The sequence below is a fragment of the Chelonia mydas genome, chromosome 6 (assembly GCF_015237465.2).
Source record: "Chelonia mydas isolate rCheMyd1 chromosome 6, rCheMyd1.pri.v2, whole genome shotgun sequence".
NCBI lineage: Eukaryota > Metazoa > Chordata > Testudines > Cheloniidae > Chelonia > Chelonia mydas.
The window spans coordinates 125,395,268-125,409,312 of NC_051246.2; the positions used below are offsets into that span (position 1 = coordinate 125,395,268).

Genomic DNA, 14,045 nt, shown 5'->3' on the forward strand with positions numbered 1-14,045 from the left:
CATGTAACAAGAATCAGTGGATTTTTTTTCTCCCTTACTATGAAGTTGGCATGGCCAGTTTTTAAAATAGACTGTGCAGATCATGTTCTGAAGGCACCAGTAAATGCTGGCAAACTTGGTATTGTTGCAGTTCGTACAATTCTCTGTATGGTCTGGTGCAGAGAAGAACTGGATTTACTCACTTTGTTTACTCTAACAAGAGCTTAATTTAACTCTAACTACACTTCAAGAGGTTTTTTTGGTTGGTTGTTGGGGTTTGGTTTTGTTTTTAAGCAAAAAGGGCTTTTGCAGGGGAGGGAGGGATATGTGTGTGTACTCTAAAAGGCATCTAGCTAACTTGAGGTAAAAAATTGGGGATCTTATCCCACTTGTGGAAATCATCAGAATGTTTAACAATAGCAGACTGTTCTATTTCTGGACTTTCTTATAATATGACATAATACACTTGGCATTGCTGCAGTCCTTCTTTTCTCCTCCTGAGCCCCCTTTTAATTCTGCATGGCTCATAGCTACTTTCTTCACTTCATAGACAGTAAGTGGCAGGAATGGAAGACTTCAGTATTGAGAAAAGGGGAGGTATCTTAATAAAAATCATTTACAGTTCTATTATAACTGGTGTATTACAACAGCTATAGTGAAACTTCCCTAGGCATTTCCATTCTGTTTAGAGTCGCCTAACTTTTGAGCCTTTTGGGCTAAAATTTTCCACTTCTGATCTCTGCCCAAGTGTAAACTATATTTTGCGTGTTGAAGGTTGAGCAAAACACATGCTAATTTTAAATGAACAGATAGCGAGAACAAAACTACTTTCCCCATTATAAAATGAACATAATAAAATCTTGATGTTCATGAGAGAGTCTCCTCCCTTCCCAATGATCTAAGCGATGGGCTAGGAATATGGTGGCCATAGCTTTTTGAATGGACTTGAGGAGCTGCATGGTTGCAGTGTTAAGAGTCTGGAGAGGAGGTTAGAGTATCTGTTCTAGTCCCTCTCTTGCTCCCCCTGTCCCTTAACCTCTTCAGTCTTTTCATTTCTCACAGCCACATTTTTCAGAGGGTTGGAACCGGATCCAATTTGCCCTGCATCCTCAGAGGTTATTGGACACTTCAAGAGACCTTTCTTTGGAAGAACTGTCCTCAAATTGCTGCTTCTACTTTGGAGGCAAGAGAACAGTTGGCCTTAGCCCAAATAAATGTCTAAACAATTGGCCAACTGCACAATCTGTAATAAATGTACTGAATACAGTGAGCTGTTGTACACAGCGTGGCAGTGGGGTGTGAATTCTAAGGCGCACCATGTTGTGCACGAAGTGGCCCAGGTAGACCCTGCTGGCGCACACTAAAAGTTCCACGGTGCGTGGTAACGTAGTACTGTTGAAAACGGGACACTGTCAACATGCACTGAGGAACTTTTAGTGCATGCCTTCAAGGTTTACGTGGGCCAGTTAATGCGCAACTGGCTGCATATTAGAATTCACACCCCACTTGTGTGTACTACGCAGCCATCTATACAAGCCCTGTCTCTTACTATCTCTGACACAAGTAAATCTCATTAAGAGCATATTGTGACCTGTTGTATGGTCTAATAACGTACAACTGCTAACATAGCTACTGTTTTTATCACCTTAAGTGACTTGAAAAGCATTATTATTATTTTATTTTATTATTTTGCCTTTGGCATGTACTGTAAAACTTTATCCAGTACTAAAAAAAGAACAGGAGGACTTGTGGTACCTTAGAGACTAACGAATTTATTCGAGCATAAGCTTTCGTGGGCTACAGCCCACTTCATCGGATACGCAGAATGGAACATATAGTAAGATATATACATACAGATAAGTTGGAAGTTACCATACAAACTGTGAGAGGCTGATTGATTAGTTAAGTCCATAACTGCATAAACTTAAGCCATGAAACATGGTCCATAGAACTTCACTTGCATTCAGAAAAAGCAGAGTTTAAAGTCTGAAATAGTGATGGGGTGGCTTTTGAGGTTTCATTTTTCTAAGAATTGTCATGCTGATGTGTAACAGCCCTAACTTCTGACTCACTGGTTCCAGACAATGGTGACCTATCTGAGAAACATTCCCACTTCAAAACACGCTTCCTACTTTAGGGGAATGGGTTCAGCGCTAAAGCGAGGATTTCTCCTAGACACTGACTGACTGACTGTGCTGTAGTGTATAGCTTTGAAAAATAAAGTTGTAGAGGATTTGTATTTTAAACATCTGAACACTTCCTTATCGTTTAGAGATCCCAGGCATGGGGAGTCTGAATAAATCATACTGTGGAGAAGATTTTTCTCAAGTTCATTTTTCTAACTGGGTTTTAAGCTATGGGAAACCAGCATAAATGTTAACAATTTCAAAGTTTTGAGGTTTCAGAGTGGTAGCCGTGTTAGTCTGTATCAGCAAAAAGAACGAGGCGTACTTGTGGCACCTTCGAGACTAACAAATTGATTTGAGCATAAGCTTTCGTGGGCTAAAACCCACTTCAAAGTTTTGAGGGTTCTTCGTGGTATATATTCAGACTGTAGAAATGTGTCATCAGTTGACCATCTATATTTTCAACATCACTTACTTTGATTTGTGCATGCACATTTAGACTAAAACTCTACGAAATAGCACATTGGGTAGTTGTATCCTTATGTAAAAGTAGCTTTCTTCCCCGCCTTTAGATCTGATGTGACTTATGTTAGCAGAGCTTCTAAGATAAGATTTTTGTCTAATCAGGCATGTTAAAATCTGCAACTAGAGTTCTGTTAATCTTCTCATGACTGATAACCTTGCATATTGAGGCAGGCATTTCCGATCAGAGGACCCTTGTTTCATTTATTTTCATGTCTTCTTTCCCAAGCCCTTTAATCACAAATAATACAAGAACCTTGCAGGAATTTCTCAAACCACAGAGAATTTGGGCCTAAAGACTCAGTTTAAAAAAAACACAGTCCTCTCATTGCTGTTCCTTTATATTCCTCAAACAATCGGTTTCCTCAAGAACCTGGTTAGGGGAGGGGTGGTCAGTGCTTTGCTGTGGGCTGTGAAAGTTAACCAGTATAGGCACTATCAGACTGGGGGGAGGGGAGCTGGTGTAGAGAGTATTCCCTGCCACTCACCCCTTCCCATTTAAATCCAGGGTTTCTGCTTAAACTTTTCTACTGATGTCAGCTACTTTGCTATCAGTGGAGGGAGGTGAGAGGAGGACCAGTCTGTTAGCTAGACAGGTCCCAAAAGTTTTAGACTTTAAAAGTCTAATCCCAACACTTGTTTGCTTCCGTGTAGAGTCTATCTAAAGTTCATATAACAAGTCCACACTCTGAAGGTACTTTTTTTTTTTTTTTCTTTAAATCCCAGTCCCCTGGGACTACTTGGGGTGGTGGTCCATGGAAATTACAAATAGTGGTAATAGCACTAAATACTTGAAATCCTGTCTAATGTCTAAGGTGTGTGGGTGAAGAGAAATTCTCATCACAAGGGCTCAAAAAGAAATTGAAGACTAAACAAAAGGCAAAGACTAAGGAAATGTCTCCCACCAGAGATGGAGCCTCTGGTCAGCCACAAGCCATTTCAGGCCCTAGGAAATCAAGATACAATGAAGGGGAAGGTTGTCACTTGACCCAAAGGCTGAAAAGGATAATAAAAGCATGAACATTTTAAGTTGGTGGGACATCTTCCCACCTACATTTCTGAAATAAACACTCTGAAATGCTTGTACTCTAGTTTTTTACAAGAGGGATCTTTCTCCTTTGAAAAATGAACACTCTTCGTGTGTGTGTGTGTTTGGTTTTTTTCCCTTTAAAATATTTGAGTAGCTTGGATTATTCTGCCCAAGCCAAATGGCTGATTGCTAAAGGGATCTGGATAATGTGAAAAGTGTAACAGGATCTGGCTTGTGAACATCTTCCTCTTCTCCCCCTCTCCCCCCCTTTTTTCAGGCCTCTATGTCAAATTGTAGTGTTCTAAGACACTATTTTGGTTGCAAACTAATCCTAGATCTTTACAGAAGTATAGTGAAGACTTTTAAACAAATAACTGATCTAGACATCTGTAGAAACCTGTGTCCAGTTTTTCAATCCACAACTTTTTCATATCCATGTGCACTGCAACATATTTTTGCAGATTGTTGTTAATGGCACATTCACAACATAATCTTGCAGGGTTTGCCAGCCCTTCTGTTAACTCACTCACACAAATATGCTATCATACATTTACTTAAAATAATAATAGTATAGTGTAAAGAAACAAGCCCTTATAAACTTTAGAAAAATACAAAAATCTAGATAGAACTTAAGCCAATTCTGAGTGAACTTTGTCTCGTACAGTCCTGTTGTTTCTTGTGCAAAATGATAGACTTAAAAAAAACCCACAACCTCATGGTGACAAAATTGCTAATCATAGAGTAGGACTGGCATAGCTGTAAAAATACTAGTACTTTCAGTACAGCTTCCTTACAGATGATCACAGTGACATTTCTCCTGAATTGCTGACTGTTTACTGGAGCACTGTCCCTTCAAAGTGACTTTATGCGGGTGAGATCCTGCTTCCACTGAAATAAAGTGCAGAAATCCAGTTGACTTTAATTATTCACTTCCCACTGAGATTATGCCTTTGATATATTTTACCCCATTCACTGGATATATTTAACAGTGAATTATTTCAGCAAACTAACCTATACAGGTGTCAAGTGACCTGAAACTTGATTAAAAGTGCAAACCTATTTGAAGGACTTAAAGTGTTTTATACCACTTCTACTCATTAAGGGAGTCTCTCTTGCTTTATATGGTTAAAATAAGTACTGGTATCTGGATCTGGAGCTATATAGCTACTCCTTGTCCCAGTTTCTAATTAACTACAGTACTACCATCTGGTAGTCCTTAAACTCCTGGAATTTCTTTGCTTTAGCTACAAAAACTAAACACCATGTTTGCCAAGGCCATTTCTTTATTCAAAACATGTTTTAAGATCCTCTGTAAATGTATTAATCATATGTAGTAGAACACAGACCTTCTCCCCCCACCCCAATAATTTACTGAATGATTAAAAAGTACTTCAATAAAATGTGTTATTTATTGATTGTTGCTTTCTACGTCAATTTTGTTTCATATTTCTAACTTAAGTTAAAATCATGTTGCTAACTTTTCCTTAAGGAATTCCTTTTGAATTACTTGTCTGGGGGAAGACTTGACTTAGTAGTCACATTGAAGCTATTACAGGTTCTGAGGTGGAAAAAAAATACATTTTAAAATGGCTATCTAATGGGCTAAAATTCCTAGAGTTTCTGGGTAAGCAATGCTAAATTTATGAGGCTTCTGAGAAATGGATATAATGGCTGTGGAATTTGTGCCAGTAGTTTAACTGTGCTAGAAGTTGTCAAACTTTTATGGGTAATAAGATAATAAGAATACCATTTTAGTTTTTTTTAAAAAATATGTACCTTTTACTAGTGATCTGGTAACACATTTTTAAGGCAGCTTCCTAAAACTTTCTATATGTAATCTCAGTATATCTCCATCTGAAGGGAGTATCTCAGTATATCTCCATCTGAAGGGAGTATCATAAGTGACTGGGAGAAAACTGTAAAAACTTGCTTTGAAATCAGATGGTCAAAGTTGGTTAATTTCCAGAATGAATTGCTTTCAGAAGACTAGGCTGGTTTATAGCCCACCCTTTGGAAGCCTATTTGTCTCTTGAATCTCATTTGAATGATTTCCTGCTCCAGAAACTAATGCTGGCTTTCAGCTGAAAGGGAGTATCAGTCGCTAATGTACTGTAAACAAACATAGGAATATAAAATTGCAGTTGCCTTGATTTTTTTTATGCTATTTCTAGTTTAACTATCTCTTGCACAACAATCTTAGATATTCCAACAGATTTTGCATAGTGTATGTATTTATACTGTGCACAATAATTTATCAATATAACTACCTACATATACACCCTAGTTACCACTTTGAATAAGGCACAAAATACATGTGTTTAGTGAAACTAAACTTAACTGTGTCAAGGTATCTAAAGCATGTGTGGGCGTTTGGGGTTTTTGTTTGTTTTTTTTTTCTTTTAAAAGTAAGAATAAGTAAATTAAGGAGGCTTAAGTCAAGGAAGAGGGGAAAGTGGCAAAAGTCGACTGATTTAAACCTTTTCAAAAAGGACTAAATATGTTAGACAACTAAAACTCGGAAATACTTTACTACCATTTTCCATAGAAGCAGTTGCAGTGTTTACCACAAGGATGTTGCACTATCATAAATAAGATGTATGGTGGTCTGAAACAATCTTGTATACTGTGGTCCACGCAATGACAATGTTTGAGAATGCCTTGTGTATGCTAAGCAAACTGGCCCACCTAGATATTTGAGAACATCTGGGACAGAAGGTGGCCTTGGGTGGTTTTTCTCTAAATCAGAGCCTGAAAACAAAAAATGCACAGAGTGCTTATAGTTAACAGTGGCTTACATAAAAGGAACTCAGCTTCTAAAAGTGTGTTTCGTTCACACAGTTGGTGGTTGGAGTCATTACAATGTTGTTAATGTGTGCTGCAGGGAACTCTTAATCCTTAAATTGACGTGATGGAACAGAACAGCTTCTTCATAACTATTGAAGTCGGTATTTGGGGTGCTTTAATAGTCAGATTATTGGCACAAGAAGCCCCAGCAGCACTGAGGAAACATGATCTATCCTGTCACTGGGTCTGTAGTTTTAAAAAAAAAAAAAAAAAAAAAGACTAGAATAAAATACAAATACTAGGTATCAAAAGGCAGGCCAATAACAGCCATCTTACCTTGGAAAATGCAGTAAATATTTTTCTTTGTAACTTGTATTATTTTCTTTTTATTGTAACTACACTTATTTTCACTGAGTACTGCACAGGGAAGAACCCCAGCAGCAGCATAATAGCACTATATTTAAAATGCAGGACAAAAAAATTGTGAATACATCGTTTGTCATCACGCTTGAAGTAAGATGGCTAGCACTGATATTTATACTGGAGAGTTGGGTCTGAAAGGAGCAGTCCTGGGGGTTTAAACACTTAGCCCTGGCCTGCACTACAAACTTGTGTCAGTATAAGTGTGTAACTTAGCGGTGTTTGAAAAGCCACACCTCGGAGCAACACACTTATACCGACCTAACTGCTGGTATAGAGGGCTTCTCCTGTCAACACAGCTGCTGCCTCTCAGGGAGATGGAGTATCTACACCAATGGGAGAAGCTCTTCCATCGGCATAGGTAGTGTCTCTGGTAAACTTTTGCCCCTGCAGTGCTGTAAGTGTAGACAAACCCTCAGGTTCGATGGATATAGCTAGTCTTCGCTAGAGTACTGCAGCTGTCTGATCCTCAACTGTGACTGATTGTTGTAAAGCAAACACTGGGCAATTAGCTCAGCGTGCATCCGTGATTGTTACTTTTTATCCTGGCATTTCCCTAGCAAGTTTCTAGTGCAGGAAGATGCCAAAAAGTATGGAAATCAACCAGAAGACTAAAAAACACCTGTGTCTCATTAGAGCATAATACAGATGTGCCAACTCATTTATGTGGTGAGAGCCAAGTTCCAATTTTAATTATAGTGCTGTGGCTGGGGTAACCTACATACTATCCACAGCGAACCACTGTTGTCAATGGGAAGCTTGTACAGTGATCAAAGGTAAAACTTGTTTGGTTCTTAACATTTAAAGGCTGGAAGTCTCTTCCTGAGCACCCTATGTGATGCTAGAAAAAGAAAATGTGGTTGCTTTCCTTGCTACTCTAAGAATTCAAAGTCTTACATGGTGCTAACTCGGTATTACCTGCCATTGTCATGCAGGGTCTGCTGAAACTAGTTAGAAGCAACCAATGGAGTTCAGAGCACAGACAAAGCTCTTCTGCAGCTGAAACTCCACTTTCCATGCTTATTCGTAATCTTCACTTGACATATTTTATAGCTTAGATCTGCATGTTGCCGTCTTTCATCCTTACATTAAAATGGCTTCATGTCCAGGTGAATGCTTTCCCAGCTTAGTTACTCAAACATCAGTCCCACAGAACTTCTTTTTTTTCTGGTTTCAGCAAGGGAATTCTGAATTCCATCAAATTGGTTAATGGATTAGTTCTATGTTTTGATAGATAGTGGGCTTCATTTTCTTATAGAGCTGTTTCCCAGTAAGAGTTGGGTGCAGACTGGTATAAGCAAAGCACCATCTCTGTCTGCAATGATCTTGTGATTTAGCGTGTGTATTTTGCTGATGGCTGCTTTGGGCTAGACATTTTGGCCGTGCCTGCACTATCATTATTTCTAAAATCTTCCTGTGGTGCAGCTCCGCCTGTGGTAGTATTCGTGTATATTGCCAGCATTTTAAATAACCCTGCTCAGGATGGCTGTAGCTGGCAGGTTGGTTAACATCCGCCTGTCTAGTGCTCTGACTATTGATACCTCTGGTGCAGTTCTGTAGTCGGTTAACAAGGGAGAAGTTATTGGCTAAATGAAGACCCATAAACAGCAGAAAAAACGTTTTTCAGAGGTTTACCCTTTTAATCTGATCGTACCATAGAGCCCCTTTGATATCAGAAAATTTAAATCTTTTGAAATTTGTCAAGTCAAAAAATTAAATTGACACTATTGCTTTAAATCAAACATCTGTTATTGAAACAAGGGTTTGGGTTGGGAGGGTTTTCTGTGTAACAGAATTACTAATTGTCAAATTAAATCCACTTCTCCCCTCTAATTCAGAATCATCCAGTATCCTGGTCGCACGCAGGGATGAGGGAACAAATTTTTATTTCTGTGCTTCGGAAGATGTGTAAACCCTCAGTTTTGTGGGCAGAGTAGAGGGCTTGCCTTCTCTTTTGTCAGCCCCACCTGAAATCCTTCCCTGTACATTCTTGTCCAGTTCATCACAATAAGCAATCTTTGTATAATCTTACTTAGATGTATGCAGTATAGTTGAAGCCATGTAGGTCCCAGGATATTAGAGAGACAAGGTGGGTGAAGTAATATCTCTTATTGGACCAATTTCTGTTGGTGAGAGAGACAAGCTTTTCCACCACAGGTCTGTGAAGAAGAGCTTTGTGTGGCTCAAAAGCTTGTCTCCCTCACCAACAGAAGGTGGTTCATTAACAGATATCACCTCACCCACCTTTTCCCTTTCTCAGATGTCAGTTTGCATGTATTAATTTCTCGGGGCTAAACTCGCAAAGGGACTCAGGCGAGGAAATCACAGAAACAACACTGACCCAGAGTCTGAATTAAGCACCTTGACTCCCTACACAATGAAGGTAGAGAGATCGCATCTTAGACTGCCATTCACAAAAGCTAGCACGCTAGGTGGGTAACCACCTAAGCTAGCCAATGGGAGATGCTGATGACAGGGGTGTGTGCTAAGCCCCACCCCTCTCACAGACCTAGGTGCTTAAGGCTGGGTTGCAGGGAGGAGACTAGTGGGTGGTGGGGGGAGGAGGAGACCTCCTGCATAATCTTTAGCCCAGTGACTCAGTACTCACCTGGGATGTATGGGAGACCAGTTGAAATTCTCCCTCTACCTCATGAGAAGAGGTGGAATTTGAAGAGGCATCTGCCCCCTCTTAGGTAGGTGCCCTAAGCATTGAGCTGTGGCATATTCTTATGTGGGTCTACCCCAGTCTCCTGTTGAAACTGTTCCACTTTGGCTAAATAGTCATTGAAGCAGAGAGACTGGACCCTGGGCTCTCATCTCTCAGGTGAGCGTCCTACCCACCAGACTGTACACTCATTCTCTCTTGCTCTGGCTCTGGATGTTTTGAGTGGAGTTAGGTGGCCTCTGAACACACCTATTGGCTCAGGCCCTGCAAGCGAGTTAGACGGAGGAGTGCCTATCTTCCCTTAGTGCATGGGTCGATCTGGGGCTTAGGCAGGCACCTGGATGTCGAGAGGGAGGCAGTATGCATGCTCACAGGCAGAAACATAGGTGCCGAGTGAATTTGGGTGTCTACAGGGTTAGGTGATGGCTGAGTGGGTTTTTTTAATCTCAGTGGTGCCTAAAAATTGGATGTAGGTGCCTAAGTACCTTAGTGAATCTATCCCAAGTCTCCTCAGCAGCCAGTCAGAAATGTAGTGCCCCAAAACCTCTTGCCCTAGAACAAAGCCAAAACTCACAATCACTAATATAAGAGTACACGTAAAGCTTGCATGTTTGTCATGGCCATAATTTCTGTGACACAAACTCTGACTCTTAGAGGGGCTTCATTTGAAAAATCATAAGGTTTTGTTACCCCTTTTCTTTGTATAATGTGCTTTAGAGATTATGGGAAATCTATACACCCATTTTACATTTTGCTAATGTAGGGATTTTATCGAATTGAGGCATAATAGTCAGTGTTTTATAAAATGCAGGTATATATTCTATAGGTATTGTGGAGTGTTTACTTTAATCATAGAAAATAAACACAGTGGCCAAGATTTTTAAAAATTGGTCCTTCAAGATAGGTTCCTAAACCTGTATTCCGGCGCCTAAATAAGTGGTTTGATTTTTCAGAAGTGCTGCTCTGGCCAATCATTTAGGTGCCCAAATCTATATTTAGGCGCCCAAATCCATATTGAGGCGCCCATTTTTTAAAATCTTAGTCAATAGTTGAAATTCTTTGCATCATACCATGAGTCTTTTTTTTGCCACAACCACCAGTCTGACTAACATGCATTTGAAATGTTTCAGTGTAATGTACTGTACCAGTTTATGTCAAAGTGTGATTACCTGTACAAATAGCCGAGTTAGTTCAGGTAATAGGAGTCAAACCCGAAACTGCACCTGGACTGGCTCATAAGAAATCCATCCTCAGCCTATTAGCGGCCAGAAAAATCAAAGAAGTTTCGATCAGGAAATCTGGCCAGGAAACAGTTGCAGGTTTATTTCCTTTTAAGCCCCCCTCCCCCTCCCCCCCCCCCCCCCCCAAAAAAAAAAGAAGAAGAAAAAAAAAAGGCTAATTTGACAATTCCATACTGAGAAGTGTTACCAAAATCTTTGTTTATTTCCACGCACACAGCCTTGTTTGCAGGACAATTTCCCAGGTTAAAGTCTGAAAGTTATTTGAATTTGTCAACAGTAGAAACAATTTTTTTCTTTATTAAAATGGTAATTTTCTCCCCAGACATCAGACATCCAGAAGAACTCTCTCTCTTGAGGAAACCCAGGGATCCAACAAAAAAAAAGAAGAGAAAGATAGATGACCAAAGTGAAGATGAGGCGCTTGAACTGGAGGGACCATTAATCACTCCAGGATCAGGTGAGCCTAAGCTTGTTTCTGGAGTTATTTGACGGAAGGAGGCTGGGAAGGGAAAGGAGCAAGAGGAAGGGGAAGGAAGGTCAAGTAGTATATTGGAGCATATGGTAAAGGGAAAGATGATGTATTGGTCACACCTAATCCATTGGTGCCTGCACAAGAAATGCATTGCAAATAAACTTTGCAGAAGTCCTCTGAGAGCTATATAGTATTTAGTAGTTTTATGAATGAATTCTAAATGCTTTTACATGTGTAAAATAGAACAATGCCAAATATTTTGATTTGATTTTTTTTAAAGTTGAGTCTGATTCTTTTAGTGTCTAGGGTATGTTACTGATGTGTTTTCTTACCCTGTTACAGAGGGAGTTAAATGGAGTGTCCAGTCTTTTTATTAATTTCTAAGCTTTTCCTTGTCCCATATTATCACAAATACCTAGCTGCACTTGTATATAGAATGACTTGCATGTTGGCTTTGTCACTGTGTTACTGCAGGAATTCTGTCTTTGTATGAATTATGAAAGGCTGAACAATGGGTGTTCTCTATTCTAAGTAGATTCCATAAAGCTTGAAAGAGTTTTACTTGTATTAGTATTCCTTATATAAAAGCACAAGCTTCAGACTTTTAATATTAAAAGTTAACCTCATGTTCTTTGTTCATTGTATAATTTCTAATGGTGGAATAGTTTGCATATCTGGTAGATAGTTTGAACAGTGGCTCACAGAAACAGAACAATTGCACTACAGAGAAAGTATACTTACTGTGGTTCCTTAGAGTAACAGCCATGTTAGTCTGTATCCTCAAAAAGAAAAGGAGGACTTGTGGCACCTTAGAGACTAACAAATTTATTTGAGCATAAGCTTTCGTGAGCTACAGCTCACTTCATCGGATGCATTACTTACTGTGAATGTTAAATTGAGCCAGATTTAGTCTTTTGGAAAATTGAACTGTTGTTCATCAGAACTGCTTTCACCTTGGTGGTGTTGTAAATCCAGTAACTGAAGGAGAATATTGCACTAGTCATGAGAACCTTAAACTAGAATGGACCTTTACAAACGCTTTCAGCAGTACATACTAGCTCTCTGCATGTTTCAGAACTGCATGTCTTCTAAAGATGTTGCTTATTAATCAAGCACAGGAAGGGAAGTGGAGACAAGAAGTTACACTTGTAATATCTTCCTTAATTGATCTTAAAATACCAGCAATGGACACAACACTGACATTGTTAGAACCACCAATGATTCTGGACTAGCAAGGGAATCAAGTGAAAATAGTTTTTCCTTCCCTTCACCCAAATCAGTTGGCTACCCAGGTCTGGTGTGGGGTAAGGCATCTCTGCATCTTTAAGTGCTGCCTTTAGTTTGGCGTATGAACCTATGTTTGTTTGCTGTGATTTAGTTAAATGCATTTAACTGTAAAGTTTCTATCCCATTAAATAGAAATTGCATATATTTAACTTGAATAACCTCACGATAATTAACAGCTGTTGTTCAGTTTGCCCTGGTACTGCACTGATACCATTTCTGTGCTATTGAGTACTCATGTGACATGAGTAATCATTTCAGGTCATGCCTGTCTCTATGCTTACGGATTTACAGAGGTACATTCTGCACATTGAGATACCCTGACCAGTAGACGCTGGACTTCTAGGCAAATAACTGTAGGCAAAGCTGATAGTGCTGCTGACATCTAAGGTTACCCGACATTTATTATAAGATCCTGTTTTCAGTTGCTTATAGGTAGGGCTCGGTGTCTATCATGGAGGTCGCAGAAGTCACGGATTCCGTGACTTCTACAGGGACGAGTGTGGTTGACCCGAGGGCCGCCCACTCTGGGGCCAGCTCCTCAGGTGGCCCTGGAGACAGCCACACCAGCTGCTGCTCCGGAGGCCCTGGGCAGCGGTCCCCGGGTGTCCGGCCAGAGCAGCCACGGTCTGCTGGCCCCGGCAGCTGGTGCCGCTGGCCCTCGGTGCCCCCACCAGTAGCGTCCCCCTAGCGTGCCCCCCCCCTCCCCTCAAGATTTAATCACAGGTATTTTTAGTATAAGTCATGGACAGATCACGGGCAATAAACAAAAACTCGTGGCCCGTGACCTGTCCATGGCTTATACTAAAAATACTCATGACTAAATCGTAGCCTTACTTATAACTTTGCCAAACTGTAACCATTCAGTCTGAAATTTTCCATGCCGGTGTCCACTTTAGTCAGACATTCATTCATTTATTTATATTTAAGTTTCAGTTAAAATGGTAAATCTGTTTCAGAGAATGAGATTGGGGGAAAATACATTGTTTTGCCCATGTTGAAAGATATATAGCCATTTTGTAGAGGAAATTCTAGCACCTCCTGTAGTTTGGAGCAGGAACTTGAAATTTGGCAGGGGTTATGGCCTTGTGAGGACTCTGCTGCTTGCCATCCTTGAGAAAATCTGTTCAAATGTGTCCTAGTTACAAGCATTTGAAAAAATCAAAAAGTTCAGACATGTTCAGTAGAGACTTGCTAAGGCTTTCAGAGTAGCAGCCGTGTTAGTCTGTATACACAAAAAGAAAAGGAGTACTTGTGGCACCTTCGAGACTAACAAATTTATTTGGGCATAAGCTTTCATGAGCTACAGCTCACTTCATCAGACGCATTCAGTGGAAAATACAGTGGGGAGATTTATGAACCTAGAGAACGTGAAACAATGGAATTAATTTGCAAACTGGATACAATTAACTTAGGCTTGAATAGAGCCTGGGAGTGGATGGGTCATTACACAAAGTAAAACTATTTTCCCATGTTTATTTCCCTCCACTGTTCCTCAGACGTTCTTGTCAACTGCTGGAAA

At 40.0% G+C, this 14,045-nt stretch overlaps 1 protein-coding gene across 6 annotated transcripts in view; it reads left to right on the forward strand.

Annotated features, from left to right (window-relative positions):
- The window catches only part of FERMT2 (FERM domain containing kindlin 2), a 101,815-nt gene that overhangs the window by 55,867 nt on the left and 31,903 nt on the right, over positions 1–14,045 (forward strand). For all 6 annotated transcript variants that reach the window (XM_037901287.2, XM_037901285.2, XM_043548752.1 and 3 more), the window contains exon 4: positions 11,090–11,224. In XM_037901287.2, the coding sequence (XP_037757215.1) occupies positions 11,090–11,224 (135 nt within the window). The remainder of the gene's footprint in view (positions 1–11,089; positions 11,225–14,045) is intronic.